This window comes from Rhodofomes roseus, assembly GCF_022264815.1.
Source record: "Rhodofomes roseus strain CIRM-BRFM 1785 chromosome Unknown C8Q71scaffold_32, whole genome shotgun sequence".
NCBI classification, from domain to species: Eukaryota; Fungi; Basidiomycota; class Agaricomycetes; order Polyporales; family Fomitopsidaceae; genus Rhodofomes; species Rhodofomes roseus.
Window position 1 is genome coordinate 200,207 of NW_025952988.1, and position 13,774 is coordinate 213,980.

Genomic DNA, 13,774 nt, shown 5'->3' on the forward strand with positions numbered 1-13,774 from the left:
CCACCGGCCGTTAGTGCACGCGCGTCTCGACTTCTTGACGGCGACAGCGCTTGGAGTAATAGTGTTCCACTTGCGCTGGTACTAGTGTTTCTGCAAACGTGCTCGGAGGCTTTGAGGGTGTCCGCGTGCAATGGATGGCGTTTGCTAAGCGTTGTTCATTTTGTGCCCGGGACGCCCGGGTGACTGTCCGAGCCCATAACGCTGCAACTGGTTAATATTGCCGACAAGAATGCAGGGTATAAGGACGTTGCAGGCATCGAGTTGCGGATCCATGCACTTGCTTTGAACTCGATGCATGTTTGACTTAGCTAACAAGAGCTATCAGATTGCGTACAAGTGGGGGGTGCCGTCCTCCTGGACGACCAACAACATGTCTTTCGTTGTTCAATGGCGTCGTTGTATCGTCCAACAGTGTTCGTGGTAGCTATATTAAGCTATTCATGTGAAAGTGAGTCGCACTCACCGATTTCAAGAACCGCTGGTGGTTCAATACGTGGTGTCGCAGATGCCTTCGGGTGAACTCATCGCGCACTCCGAGCCAAGGACCTAGTCGGAGTATCTTGTCCACTAAGCCAGTATAGTTGTGTTGCATCGCGCTCGGGACAGCAGCCGCTAGCAAATCGATTCATTTTGCGCTCAATCACTGGCTAGACCTCGCCGGCCGTACCGGGCTCGAGAAGCTTGAGGGGACAACCATAGTCATACCACCATCGAGCTACGATATGACGTGGTCAGCACGCCGTTGACGCTGAACTTCCGACGAAATGGCATACCAAAGTTTGTACAATATGGCCGTCACCGGCAGAAAGTCGCAATTGGAAGGCTCAGGAGTGGTATCAGCTAATATACGTCTGTGCATCATCCATGTGTGTTTTCAGCCACTCCGTCGAGGATTAGCCATATACGGCAAGTCTTCTGGTTCGATCATGATCCAGGATCCTGCGCATACCTTTCACAGCTGTCAGTTTTACTGTATCTCACCGATATGCAAACGGTCATTATCTCACCGTCGCCACACAGAATTACCACCAGTTGACCGTCACGGCAACATCATGCCACGGAAAAGCCTGGTTGAAGCATTGGATTGTGCATATGCCCGGGTCAGGCGTAAGATACGATATCGAAAGCGGAAGCCGTGTGCCTCCCGCTGACTGCGTTCATCATTTACGCGACGGAGTGGATCGCCCTCTCAGAGTCGGAAGGGTAGCGGAATTTGCACGGGAGTTTTGAATTGAACTGCAGGTAAGCGACAGCGCCCTTCATGGCTTCCGCTATCCCGTAGTCCGACCCGACGCTTCCGACGCATTCCTCGAGGCCCATGAGTGCAGTGTACTGTTAAAATCATCAGCAAATCCAGCCCAACATGTACTAGTCATCGCTGCACCTCTGTTCAGTCGGTGTTGCCATTCGGTTCCAGACCACTCGATACATATAATCCCTCCGTAGTCGACCTACGGAAGCAAATGACCATCACAATCTTGACCGACGCATGCACCTTGCCACAGGTCTAGACCGCGGGTATGTCAGATCGTGATAGGAGGTCTGCACACATCCATCCGCTGCTACAGGCCGAGAACGACGCATCGAAAATGCATATAAGGCTCGGGTTTCCGCCAGTGTTCACCATTCTTTTCGTCTTCGCATCAGCATCCGCACACTCAACTCCAGAGTTGCATATTCTTCACGATGCCTATTGCACTTCCCGACTTCACTGGCACGATGATCGACGCTGGTCGTCTAGAGCTACTCCAATACGTGGGCGCTGGCGCCTGCGCTGAGGTCTACCTCGCTATTGATCATGAAGCCTCGGCCTCCTCCTTGGTCCCCGTCCGGCGTGCGGTCAAGATCGTGCCGAAAGCTGGCCTTTCGAAGCGCGACACGCAGCGCCAGCGACAGGAGATCGCGAACCAACGACTCGTCTCGGACGTGCCCGGCGTCCTCGAGTTGCTCGATGCCATCGAAGACGACGCGCACTTCTACCTCGTGACAGACTATCGCGACTGCGATCTGTTAGACCTCATTCTCGAGGGCGTCTCTTTCGAGCGCAAAGACGAGCGGATCCGGTCGGTGTTCGTGCAGATTCTGGGTGCGGTACAAGGGTGTCATCAGAAAGGGATGTACCACTGTGCCCTTACGCCGGAAAACATCCTCTGCACGGCCGACGGGAACGAGGTCGTTCTAGCCGACTTTGGGATGGCGACGCCTCAGGCGCAAAGCCACTCCCGCGGCTACAGCAGGCGCTACGGCAGGCGCTCCTATTTGAGTCCTGGTAAGCCCTCGGTCCACAATCATCCACACGGGTAACGCTGACCTTCAGCGACAGAATTCGTCAATTCCACTACTGAACCATACTCCACCGAGCATGCGGACATCTGGGCATTGGGGAGGATCCTCGTCGACCTCATCACGGGCTGTCGCTACCCCTGGTCGAAGGCCTCGATCGACGATCCCGACTTCAGGCAGTTCGTCTTCGAGGATCAGTGGTACCTCCAGAGAGAGTTCGGGATCTCGAGGGGAGCCGCTGACCTGCTGAAGCGGGTCTTCAGGCTGCACCCCGTTGTGCGCCCCAGCCTTGCGCAGATTCGCAAAGACGTCCTCCGCCTCGACACTTTCTTCGCCGAGTTCGAGGAGGACTCTGAGTGGGACGAGCCATTCGACTCCACCCCCACGTCTGAGGACAGCGTCGCCGTTGTCGAGACCCCCGGCAACGAGACCGCGTTTGCTCCTCGCGTCGTCGTTCCCAAAGGGTACGTTCGACCGCTGCTGCCAGCACTGACAAGAACGGCCTCTGACGATGAATTCGCGCTCAGCTTCCTTGACGGCCTGGAGATGCTTATAGCTCCAGTGTCCACCTAGTCATGCGAGGACGCAAAGTCGGGCGCGACATTTCCGCCGCATATCGCCAGTTGGACCATCACAGGTGAACGAACGAGAGAGAGTGCGCTGAGTAGTGCCAATGGACATTACGGACACATGCCTTGGACACTTATGGACGCTGTGCCATCGGACACTTCGAGTACACTGCAGGATAGACAGTCAGTACCGGACAATGTGCCATGGACACATAGAGTAGAACAAAAAAAGCCAAAGGAACAAAAACAGTACATACATGAGTTCAAACACAATCGTGACAATCTCTTCAGTGCGCATGTGCATTTGTTTGACTCGCGTCCCTCTCGTCAGTGAGATCAAACCCGGCAGCTGAGGATGGTAGTACTTACTGCCGCCATACGACTCGGATAGACCACTATACATCGCAGATACCGCCCCCGCGCCACATTGCCATTCTGTAGGATATTTGCCAGGGTACACGCGAAGCTGGTGAGATACTGCAAGAGCAGTGGTGACTTGCGGTGGTTGCGGTAGGACGCACAGGCGAGATCTGAAGCCTTCGGCAAAGGCCGGCCTCCTCCGCTCCGCGACCGCTCGCACCTACGCGCTAAGTTACGATCTTCTGAACACCCACCACTGCAGCTCGTCTAAATCCACTCTCATTGGACTTGCCCGGGACGCGATAGATCACGGCGATATCATACATAGAAAGCCATCAGATCGGCCGTTGGTCTGCCTGGTCCCTGCTCTTCAAGGTGTTCGACTGGTGGTTCAACAACCACGACACTGCGAGAAGGAACCACCCGAGTGCGCCCACCCGAGTGCGCCCACCCGAGTGCGCCCACCCTCGCCGCGTCGCTCACATTCAGCATATCCGCTCTCTGACTCGCGTTCCTGTGGTGCTTCAGGATGGCGATTCCCAGAGGTCCGCTGGCGGCTCCAACCGCGGTATAGAAGGCGAGGGAGCCCAGGTCTTTTCGTATGCTTGTCGACATGTTCATCGTCCTCGCAAAGCCTTTGACATTCCTGCTAACGGCCGCGAGGCATAGGAGCATCAGGACGACGGCCCAGATAGCCACGCAGAGTACGCCGCTGCCCACCGCGCCGATCTGCATCGTGGATCGAACGCTGGTCGCATAGCCCGGGTCGCCTGGATGGATCGCGCGCAGGACCGCCTGCCCGAGAACGAGCCCGAGGAAGCCGTTGAGAGTGTATATGCCCACTCCTGGGATCGGCATGATGAGCCAGAGCCCGACGATGGCAGATACCCTCTCCGCGCTGCTCAGGTCGTCGCCGTCCAAGCGGGTGAGGACGCGGTGGAGCCGTTTGTGTTTGTGGTGAGCCTCTGAGTCCTGCTGTGTTTCTACGGTGTCTGTGGTTCCTGGCCGATGACTCTCGGCGGCAGATGGCGGATGGAGGCCTGCATTTCCAGTGGACGCGCTGTGTGTTATGCAATATGCGTATACCGAATACGATCACTCACTACTCATTCTGTGCGCTGCTGTGACAGTTTGAACTGAAGGAATGACTCCCAGCAACGACGCTACTCGTGACGGCTGAACGAAAGGTGGTATGGTGTATTGCGCCCACATCCTACCTGACCACCATGTCACTGTGGGCCACCTTCATCCACCACTAAGTCTCCTGGGTCGCTTCTCAACAGCCACTTGACCGCCACTAGCACTCGTCTCCGACATTGATTTGCCGGCAGTGGCCGCAAATTTCAAGCTTCAAGCTTTGCGACCTCTTTCGCCGCTTGTCATCCACTAGGTACGAGCAATCGGGTTTCCGTACATGTTGGTAGACTCAGACCATCCTCAGAGGCAGCGGGGTGACCCCGCGGATTCTTGCTGCCAAGTCCATTCGCACCAATTTGGCGGGCTGGCGTACCAGCTGGTCATGCAGTGGATGTGCGCACATAGCACTCCCACCCAGTCCCACCACTCACGGTCCCTTCCTCGTACCCGCGAATGTCACCGCGCGCTATGTATTGGCACTCGTCTCTCATTGCGTACCCCGTTACGCCATAGATGATACCCCGCTAGACGGCTCGGCAACGATGGCCGAGTCCAAGCCAGCTCGTTCTCCACCTGGTCCCACCGCGATCTCCTGTTGACCGAGACCTTTTCATTCCTCGTTTCTCGTCGATGTCCACCAGGTCGCTAACACTGGTAGCCATGAGGTTGCGTTCCAGTCCGACAGATTCACACGCCAGCAGTTCGGGGAGCACATCTCCGTCCTTCAAGAAGAGATCGCTACCCCTGGGTGCGGCAGTCGGAGCCTGTCGTATATTTATGATCGCAGATGTTCAAGTTCGCAGTCCCGCACCCGGCCTCGCCCGCGAATACAATCCTTGACGCGTGAACATTTCAATCGTGCTCGGGATGCGCCTGTCCACGGCGGTCAAGCAAATATGCATGGACTGCGGCAGCCTCAAAAGCCTCGACGTCGATGGGAAGGATGTGCTTCCGTTCACCTCGTCACGCACGGTGCCACTGCTACTTCGAGAACGCGCACAAGGTCGAGCCGGTGAGCATCGAGGCTGCGCCGTTGCAGCCTCGCGATCGTTCAATGTCCAACGCGCAGCGTATATGGTTCGTACCTCGCAACATGTTCGGCCTGCAGGAGTGGAAGCATGACAAGTGGAAGTTCCACGGGGTCATGCGCCCAAATGGCAGGCAGCGTGGCGAGCGTTCGGTCCGGCGGGTTGCCTGGGCAGTAAGATCGAACGATGAGATACTGAACATAGATCCGCGTACGATGCCTACGCTTGATGGCAGATCTAGATGGCACGATACGAGGGTGAACGTCAGAGGACGAACGCGTTTCCTCGCTTTGGAAGAATGCAGTCTCGCTCCACGTTGCGACCAGGGATGTTGTGTCGAAATTACCATATGTGCAGTCACGGTAAGAGGAACGTAGGAAACGCCACCCACACGGACAACACACGGGCCGCGGATATGTTCAATGCCGTGTAAGTACGACTAGAAAGGGTCAGTTCGAGTTGCCGTGGCTCAGTCAAGCCTAAAGTAAACGGCCGAACGATGCCACTGCCACTGCCATGCGTGACTTTGGTGAAAACTTATTTGCTGTGACAGCGTGTTGGCGGTCACGATCAGTACCACTCAGACCCAATCACGCTTGTGCGTCAAGTGTTACCTATGCCACCTCAACCTCAGCCTAGCAGCATTCAAGGATGAAGAATATTGGTCCTATGCACCGTTCTCTACTCACAGTGAGTAGAACTCTGTAGACTTCCGGCATGCATGGATCGATAATCATCTGGCGCAGGTTCCACTTCGTCTCGGCGGTGGGGCTCGTCAGAGCTGGTTTTCACTACGTTCCTATAGCGGCCTGAGCACCTCCCGCAGTACGTGCACCACCGTTTCTTCGACGTTGGTTGAATTTTTACTCAGTTTTAGGTCCCGAGATCTCACGGATCCCGTTCACATAGGTATGTTTTTGATCAATTCACTGCCGTAAGTATCCTGAAACCTCTTCGGATAGGCACAGGAGATCTTTTTCCGACGTCGTGGTGGTACCTATCACCTAAGCGCTTGCTTGACACTCCCTTGGATTGTCCCCTCGTGTTTTTGGTCATTGTTAACCCCACAGGGGAACCCGGGAACGCGGATGCTTGCCACGAGGGAGTGGATCCGGCAGGATATATATAAGCTGGGAGGGCTCGCTCGCTCGCTGTCTCTGCATCCTCTCAGCCGCCGTCACTGGTTCCGAGTGGCTCTCTTGCGACGACTGTACGCCGTTGCTCGACTACACACGCGTATAGCAATGGTCTGAAGTGTGCTTTATATTCCTGTGAGTATCTTCGCCCCTTTCATCCATCCATTCGTTGACCTCATTGACAGTGGCACGCCGTTCATGTTCGCGCTCGTCACTAGCCCTCGTACCGACACATTCCAGACACTACGGGGTTGTGCCGTTGGCACACACGGTGTACTATCTCAGCAACATGGTGAGTCTAATCATCATTCAAGCGCCCATCTGCGACGTCTGACCTCGCGCCCAGCGCATTCTCAGGGCTAATCATCACAGTGCGCTCGCGATGGACTCGTCCGAGGGTACGCAGTCTCGCACACAGACACTAGGCGGTGTACGACTCGTCCCTTTGTCCTTTATGTCGAGCATCGGTGTCACGATCTAAGGCGTGGCCCATGACGGCGCGCGCTACATATGCGTCGTGTGGCATGCGCTCGCTGTCCACCGCTATGAATGATAACCGCAGAGTATAAACTCTTATGTGCCACATACAAGTCGCAGTCGTCACACTTATGTCGCGATCACACGAACAAACGGGTTCTCTCTGTTCCTCTGCACATTAGTGCGAGGTAAGCTCTGATCATTTTGACTCGAGAGAAACCGGTGCTGATACAAATCCCAGAACAACAGGACGCAAGGAGAAGAAAACACTACGCGATGGGTATAATACGTGGTACACGATGGGTATAATACGCGACACAGAAAGCAGCTACAGCAATAGACGAGACAAGGCAAAAGAGTTTTACAATCAACGATGGCGAGGGCGCTTTGGCGAGGGCAGCCGTTCCCGGAGATTGTCTCCGCGAACGGAGTGCCAGTCGTGCGGCTGGGTATAGGGTCCCGCCCATTCGTATTCTGGCTCGGGACTGGGGTCACGGCGGTTGTAGCCCGGGACGTACTTGGGAACGTACCCTGGCGCCCGACTAGGACCGGCGGTCGGCTGCGACGCGCTGCTACGAAGCAAGGGTGAGCGAACTATCTCGAACAGTAAGCGTGGTCAGTACTCACCTCCTCGCATCGCTGTCATAGTCGGATTCCTCGACGTTGTCAGCGTCTTCATCATCATCTTCCACCTCGTCGCGCCGTCGCTTCTTGAACATCACTTCGGAGATCGACCTGCCAACGTCGGCCATTGGGGGAGCCACCTGGGAGGGCCAGCTGTTCATGGGATACAGCGGCGGGTATACTCTGGCCTGTCCGGGTTGGTCGCTGGCAGCTCGGCGGGACGGCCCTGCTTCTGCGTTCTCCTCGGCCTTCCGTGCTTCTGCGTACAGCTCTGCCTGGACCTGTGCGGCATACTGCTCGTCTTGATCAAGGGCGCTCGATGGGTGGAACGCCTTGAGAGGCCTTGCGCCGGACAACACTGGTGACGGCTCGTTGAAGCCGTCGTCTGCCTCGGGCTGCCGCGCAACAGGCGTAACATTCCGAGCCCGCCTGGGCGGCGTCACCGGGGCTGGCGGAGGGGTCCGTGCGCCGACGTAGGAGAGCGGCGGCGACGACGGAGGAAGCGGCGATGAACTGAGGCGACGACGGGCGTTCGGGTTCGGCGGCCGATATACGAACGCGGGGAGCAGCTTGAACGGCCGCCCACCGCTCGGAGAGCTCCCATAGATGTCGCTGCTGGTCGGCTTCTGCTCTGCGGGTGCCTCAGGCTCGTCGTTTTCTGCCTCGTTGTCCGCATCGTTCTCCGCCTCGTCGTTTTCGGCGGCCTCGTCGACTTGCTCCTCGCCCTCTTCAAGTTGTCCGTCGCGCTCGCCCTCGTTTTGAGCCTTCAACCGGTATGCAAAGTCCACGATTCGCTGAACGGCTTGCGGGTTCAGGAAAGAATCGTAGGGGCTCCCATCCGCCTCCTTGAGCAGCATCATGACGCACTGCTCATACACAAGCCGCTTCGCCTCGAGCTCGCGACTCCACTCCTCGACCGTGGCCAACATCTTCTTTTGGAGTTCGACGTGGCGCGCCATGTCCTTCCTCTTCGCCTTCTCCCCATTGAATTGTTCAACGAGGTGCAGAGTCTCCTGGATGATCTCGGCGCCCTCCTTCTTCGTGCAGCCGTTGGTGCGCTTGGGGGGCGGAGCTTGGCCTTCGGGAAGGTTTGTCCACCGTGCCTTGGATGCCGCTTCCAGCCGCGCCATCTCGGCATCCTCCTCGTCAACTTCCTCCTCCGTCTCAACGTCGGGGGCATCGAGGTCCGTCATGTCCGCGAACAGCCCGCGGAGAGCAAGCTCCTTGTCCGCAGCCTCTCCGAACACGCCGGTCACGCGCAGGATGTAGTCAAAGACTGCATGCATGTCGTAGACGATCTCCTTCTCGTCCTCGTCGCGGAACTCGTCGTGGATGTTCTGCTCCTGCTCGGGCTCTTGGTTCTCCTGGTCCTCATCGTCCTCGGAGCCGCCGTTCGCGGGGTTGGAGGGGATTTCTTCGGCGTCGCTATCCTTCGGCTCGGCCGCGGGAAGAGCGGCCCGGCTGGTCCTGGCCCTGGACGCGGGGGCCTGGCGCGCCGCTGCCTGCTCCGGGGTGATCGGCGTGAAAGCTACATAAAACGCAGGTTAGCATGCTACTGTTGTATGCGGCGGCGATGTACTCACCCTGACGACGGGCCTCGCGCACCCTCTGCGGCGTCGCCGGCATCCTGAAGCGGGGGTCGATCGGGTCGGCACGAACCCTCGAAGGACCGGCCTCGGGCTGGGGCTGGGGCTGGGGCTGGGCGGCGGCGAAGGGAGTAGCGGGCCGCTCCTCCATCGGTTGCCCGAACGTTGGGTGGAAGCCCAAGAGCACGGAAGTCGACTCTTCCACAGGGGCAACCGGCGCGCTGGGCCTCCGCGGTGGCGACGGGCGGGGGAAGACCACGCTCGAGGGCCCTGCCTCGGGCTGCGCAGGCGACCATGGCCGCGAGGGGCCCGCTTGGGCCGGCAGCCTCGAAGGCCCTGCCTCTGGTTGTGCGGGAGGGGGGGACGGCATGGAGAAGACGGGCGCGCGGGGAGGGTACGCTGGGGCGCGAGGAGGGCGCGGGCGCGGGTCGACGGTCCGGGCCTGTGGCTCGGCGGGGGCGGGGAGGTGAGCGAAGGCTCGGGGAGGGCGCCGGCGCGGGTCGACAGTCCGGGCTGGCGGTTCGGCGGGGGCGGGCTGCAGGTGGAATACGGACCCGGGGAGGAAGGAGGGGACGGCGGAGCGGCGGGGACGGGGCGCGATGAGGGGAACAGCACCGGCGCCTGGTGCTGGTGCCGCTGGCCTCTGTGGCGAGAGCCGGATGTGGCCCTCGTCGAGGAACTCCAGGAACTCCTGGGTCGACAACGAGGCGCCCTCTTGTGCCCTTGAATAATTCGTTGCACGTGCAGCCGCGCTAATGGGAGCACCTGTCGTCAGGCGCTCCTGCTCGCGCTGCAGTGCGTGCGGCCGGTTGTTCACGGGTCTGGAGGACCCTTGAACGAACACAGGCGCTGGCAGGGGGAGGGCTGCCGGAGGGCTGCGCTGGACGCGCGCGCCTGTGGCGTTGATAGTGAGTGACATACCATGAACATAGGTGAGTGAACATACCTCTCGAAGTAGCCATCACCGGGGACGGGACCGGCGTGTTGGGGAGGGTAGGAAGGAGTTCCTCCTCCTCGCGCTGTGGTGGCGACGGCGGTGGCGGTGGCGTCGGCAGTGGCGACGGTGCACGCCGCTGCTGCTGGGCCCCTTCCTCGTCAGCGGCGTCGACGGCGGGCGTGACCGCTGCCCTGCGTCTTGGAGGGATATCTACAAGCAGGTGAGTGTCATGTTGAGACAAGGGCAACGACCACTTACACTGGGAGATACTCTCCCCGTATACAGGAGGCTTGCCTTCGACCTCCTCCTCGACCTCCTCGACCTTCGGCTCCGGCGTGCCGCGACGCCTCGACCGACGAACAGGGGCCTTCTCCTTCTCCAGCCTACAACTGCGTCGGTCACAGGGCTGGTCAAAGAGAGAGGCAACTTACGGAACGATGCCGCCGGGGTGCATTGCCAACAGCGCCACGACCATGGCGTCGGTCTTTCCGTTAGCGCGAATGCCTTCGCGCTGAACGCCACGGGAGTCAGTATGGGGACGCAGACGCGTCGAGACACGAGACAAGACGCGTACCTTTGCCAGCTTTTGGATGTCGGCGCGCTTGAGCGCGCGGACGTCTTGCTCGTTCAACAATGTGGTGTTCATTGTGGTAGGTGGGTGATGTTAATTGTGATAGGGCTCGACTCTGTAGGGGGTGGAGACCGGGTAGGTCTCAGGGGATGGAGGAGCAAAGGGCACACGAGGGGTGGTGGTGGTAAGAGAGACAGAAGTTGAACGGGTGGCGCGCGCGCTTTGTACCTTTCGAGAACAATGGCAGGCCGTAGAACCCACGGTCCATAAAAGGGGTAGTCTCTGTCCGCGGGCTCCGCCGGGCTGGACCGCCGTGTGGCTTCCGGAGGTTGCAGGCGATGTTTCGACGAATATGGGAGAGAAATACAAGGGTGTTGATCTTATGCCCAATTGAAGCCGTGTAACCGAGCGATAACGGTCCTTGTCTTAGATGTCTCACGATAACGTCCAATGTATCAGTGGGTTTCTGCGCAGATGCTCACAAGATGCTCAAAGGATGAACTGCCTCGCTAAAGAGAACAAAGGAAGTCCCGAGTCGATGGTACCAGGTGTGGCGTCGAAGGCATCGATGGCACTAAGCCAATCGATTACAGCCTAGCCGATGAGACCTCATGGCAAGATGGCCGAGCGGTCCAAGGCGTGTGACTCAAGCGAAAGCTTGCCTGCTGTAGCGGGTCTTCTCATCTGAGTATTCAGGCACGGGTTCGAATCCCGTTCTTGTCATGAGTTTTGCTGGCGACGAGGAAGAGTAGCGGGGGAGCAGAGGAGCGCAGCACCAGCATACTTTTTGGCGGTGGACTCATTCGTTTTGCCATTGTAGTTCAATCAGCTGTGTGTTTGTGACACTCGTATGGCCGATGTTTGCACTGGCTGCTCGCCAATGGCAGTGGTCGCGCACTGCAGTGCACTGTCTGCAGCGGCGGATGCGGATGCGGGGCGCCGGAGTGCCGGGGATCGATGGATCTGCGCGATCGCCGGAGGGATCTCGGGGATCGACCCCTCGTTAGGCGATAAGGTGGCAGGCGCCCGCCCAGTCACGCCAAGGCTGCAGCCTGAGGCGCGATGCTCCGAGCCCCCGTCCGCCACTTCGTCTCTCTCCTCCACCGTCCGCCTCGTCCTCCCACCCACCGCCAGCCATCCCACCTCTGCCCGACCATGACCACCGCGGCACCCGCAACCCACCCGGGCTTCCAGCCCATGCTCCTCGCCCTCCCGTCGCTCACGCCTTCACTCGCGCTTGAGGTATGCCTTGTGCGTTCGGAACGTTCGGAACATGCATCTCACGGCCTTTGAGGTTCTTCCCTACGGCTTGACCCTGCACAGGCTCTTTGTCCAGGCGGACGGCAAGGTGAGAGCTCTCGATCACTCCCCGCCACCGCGCCAGCCTAATCACGGCCCGCAGACACACGACATCCTCATCGGCCCCGAGACGCCCTCCGACCATCTCGTCCAGAAATATACCAACACCATCATCGGCCGCTACGCCAACCGCGTCCCCGCGGGCACCCACTCCGTCGCGCGCAACGGCCTCTCCAGCACGCTCACCGCCGCCGCCAACGAATCCCCCTCCGTCTCCCTCCATGGCGGGATCACCGGCTGGGACCTCCAGCCGTGGGAGCCGCTCCCCGACCCGTCCGCCGCGCAGCTCTTCACGCCCGCCGAGCTCACGCGCCTGCAAACCGACGCGCCGACGAGCGTGATCTTCAGCCGGGTGAGCGAGGACGGCGAGGAGGGGTACCCCGGCAGGCTGCTCTGCGAGGTGCTCGTGGGCCTGACGCAGCCGAAGGGCAAGCCGAGCGAAGACGGGAAGCTGTGGAAGCTCGGGAGCGTCATCCTGGTGTACCGCGCGAAGCTGCTCGACGAGGGCAAGGTCACGCCGATCAACATCACCCAGGTGCGCTCCCGATGTCTCCCCGAATGACCGTGTCTGTCTCACATGTGGTGTGATCGTAGCACTGGGGCTTCAACCTCGACGCGTCCCTCCAGGACGGCCAGACGATCAAGGACCACAAGCTGACTATCAAGGCGGACAACACCATCGCGCTCGGCGCCGACGCGAACTCGACGGGCACGCTCGCGCCCGTCGGCGGCACGCACCACGCGCACGTCGAGAAGACGACGCGCAAGATCGGGGAGCGCTTCCCGGAGAACGGATACGGTGTGTCCCTCTCCACGCTAGAGCACAGTTCGCCGCGCATCCGAGTCGTGTGTGTGTCCGGATGGTGCTGACGACGCCCGTTTGACACAGACGAGTTCTACCTGTTTGCGCCCCGCAAGATCGTCGCGCCGACGCGCCTCCCGGCTGCCGAGCTTACCCCGAAGACCGACCTCCTCGCGGCCGTCGATGAGGACGCGGACGCGGTCGTTGAGCTCGAGAGCGACAAGAGCGGGCTGAAGCTCGCGTTCCACACGAACCGTGAGTGACTGTATGCGCCTTGCTGAGCGAGGACGAGAGCCTGACTTCATGTTGTGGCGCAGAGTCGGGCGTGCAGTTCTACTCGAACAACTTCTCGAGTCCGGCTGGGACGGCGCGGAAGAAGATCCACGGAGGTAACGGTGCGCAGGGTGACGGATACGAGCCTGGCTGTACGTCACTTCCTTTGCACTCCCAATCTACCTCGCTAATTGAAGTCTCTCCGTCGACGCCGCACCGCACGCTACCACTCCTACCGCCCATCGCTGGCTTATACGCGTGCGACAGCTGCCGCCTTCCTCGAGTTCCACGAACCCCTTGCGGCGTGGCTCCACCCCGGGACGGTCGGCGCCTCGGGGAACGACACCCTGCTCGCCTCCGGGGAGGTCTACAACAATTACGTCCGGATGGACGTGCTCTACCGCAGCTCGGAGCCGCTCTGAGTCTACGGACCGGCCGTCCCTGGCGCGCGGAGCGAAGACGACAGTGGCGAAGAACGACTGGGAGGGTGTATGCTGAGAAGAGAGAGGAATCCGAAGGCAGTGTACTAATCACATCTTTATCCATCTGTACTAACCGCAATCTAAAACCCGCAATGTATCTGTGCTCTCGTCCTTGCCTGGCTTTCTGCCAGCGGTACCGGTGTATCGCCC

General features: G+C 59.5%; 5 protein-coding genes and 1 non-coding gene across 6 annotated transcripts; 4 read left to right on the forward strand and 2 right to left on the reverse strand.

Moving 5' to 3' along the window:
- Window positions 1-1,686: 1,686 nt before the first annotated feature.
- On the forward strand, window positions 1,687-2,856 carry C8Q71DRAFT_842881 (kinase-like domain-containing protein; the record flags this gene model as incomplete). The annotated part of the gene is made up of 2 exons (XM_047926557.1): window positions 1,687-2,269; window positions 2,318-2,856. 2 exons carry the CDS (start codon window positions 1,687-1,689, stop codon window positions 2,854-2,856), a joined length of 1,122 nt encoding a protein of 373 aa, XP_047773642.1.
- A 553-nt stretch (window positions 2,857-3,409) lies between these two features.
- C8Q71DRAFT_375011 (uncharacterized protein) lies at window positions 3,410-4,290 on the reverse strand. The gene has a single exon (XM_047918152.1). It carries the CDS (start codon window positions 4,068-4,070, stop codon window positions 3,531-3,533), a length of 540 nt encoding a protein of 179 aa, XP_047773643.1. The 5' UTR covers window positions 4,071-4,290; the 3' UTR covers window positions 3,410-3,530.
- Window positions 4,291-5,403: 1,113 nt separating this feature from the next.
- On the forward strand, window positions 5,404-6,994 carry C8Q71DRAFT_727559 (uncharacterized protein; the record flags this gene model as incomplete). The annotated part of the gene is given in 11 exon segments (XM_047921861.1): window positions 5,404-5,587; window positions 5,613-5,634; window positions 5,735-5,806; window positions 5,931-6,067; window positions 6,124-6,161; window positions 6,183-6,202; window positions 6,255-6,286; window positions 6,340-6,428; window positions 6,448-6,587; window positions 6,754-6,805; window positions 6,860-6,994. 11 exon segments carry the CDS (start codon window positions 5,404-5,406, stop codon window positions 6,992-6,994), a joined length of 921 nt encoding a protein of 306 aa, XP_047773644.1.
- Window positions 6,995-9,661: 2,667 nt separating this feature from the next.
- On the reverse strand, window positions 9,662-10,936 carry C8Q71DRAFT_786822 (uncharacterized protein; the record flags this gene model as incomplete). The annotated part of the gene is made up of 5 exons (XM_047925152.1): window positions 9,662-10,347; window positions 10,396-10,520; window positions 10,569-10,648; window positions 10,712-10,759; window positions 10,823-10,936. Coding segments are annotated over 5 exons (762 nt in total), but the record flags the coding sequence as incomplete, so codon positions are not given.
- Window positions 10,937-11,321: 385 nt separating this feature from the next.
- C8Q71DRAFT_t146 lies at window positions 11,322-11,431 on the forward strand. Its single transcript has one exon. It is a non-coding gene; the product is annotated as a tRNA-Leu (tRNA).
- A 330-nt stretch (window positions 11,432-11,761) lies between these two features.
- Window positions 11,762-13,741, forward strand: C8Q71DRAFT_786825 (galactose mutarotase-like protein). The gene is made up of 7 exons (XM_047925153.1): window positions 11,762-11,950; window positions 12,003-12,056; window positions 12,111-12,602; window positions 12,662-12,866; window positions 12,957-13,124; window positions 13,187-13,294; window positions 13,410-13,741. The coding sequence occupies exons 1-7, from the start codon at window positions 11,771-11,773 to the stop codon at window positions 13,562-13,564; spliced, it is 1,362 nt and encodes a 453-aa protein (XP_047773646.1). The 5' UTR covers window positions 11,762-11,770; the 3' UTR covers window positions 13,565-13,741.
- The last annotated feature ends 33 nt before the right edge of the window (window positions 13,742-13,774 follow it).

Bases quoted from the DNA above. Each gene is read 5' to 3' on its own strand.
- C8Q71DRAFT_375011 (XM_047918152.1), bottom strand. From the start codon at position 4,070: ATGCCGATCCCAGGAGTGGGCATATACACTCTCAACGGCTTCCTCGGG.
- C8Q71DRAFT_786825 (XM_047925153.1), top strand. From the start codon at position 11,771: ATGCTCCGAGCCCCCGTCCGCCACTTCGTCTCTCTCCTCCACCGTCCG. The intron at 11,951-12,002 runs GTATGCCTTGTG...ACGGCCTTTGAG, and splicing joins CGCCTTCACTCGCGCTTGAG to GTTCTTCCCTACGGCTTGAC. The intron at 12,057-12,110 runs GTGAGAGCTCTC...CACGGCCCGCAG, and splicing joins TTGTCCAGGCGGACGGCAAG to ACACACGACATCCTCATCGG.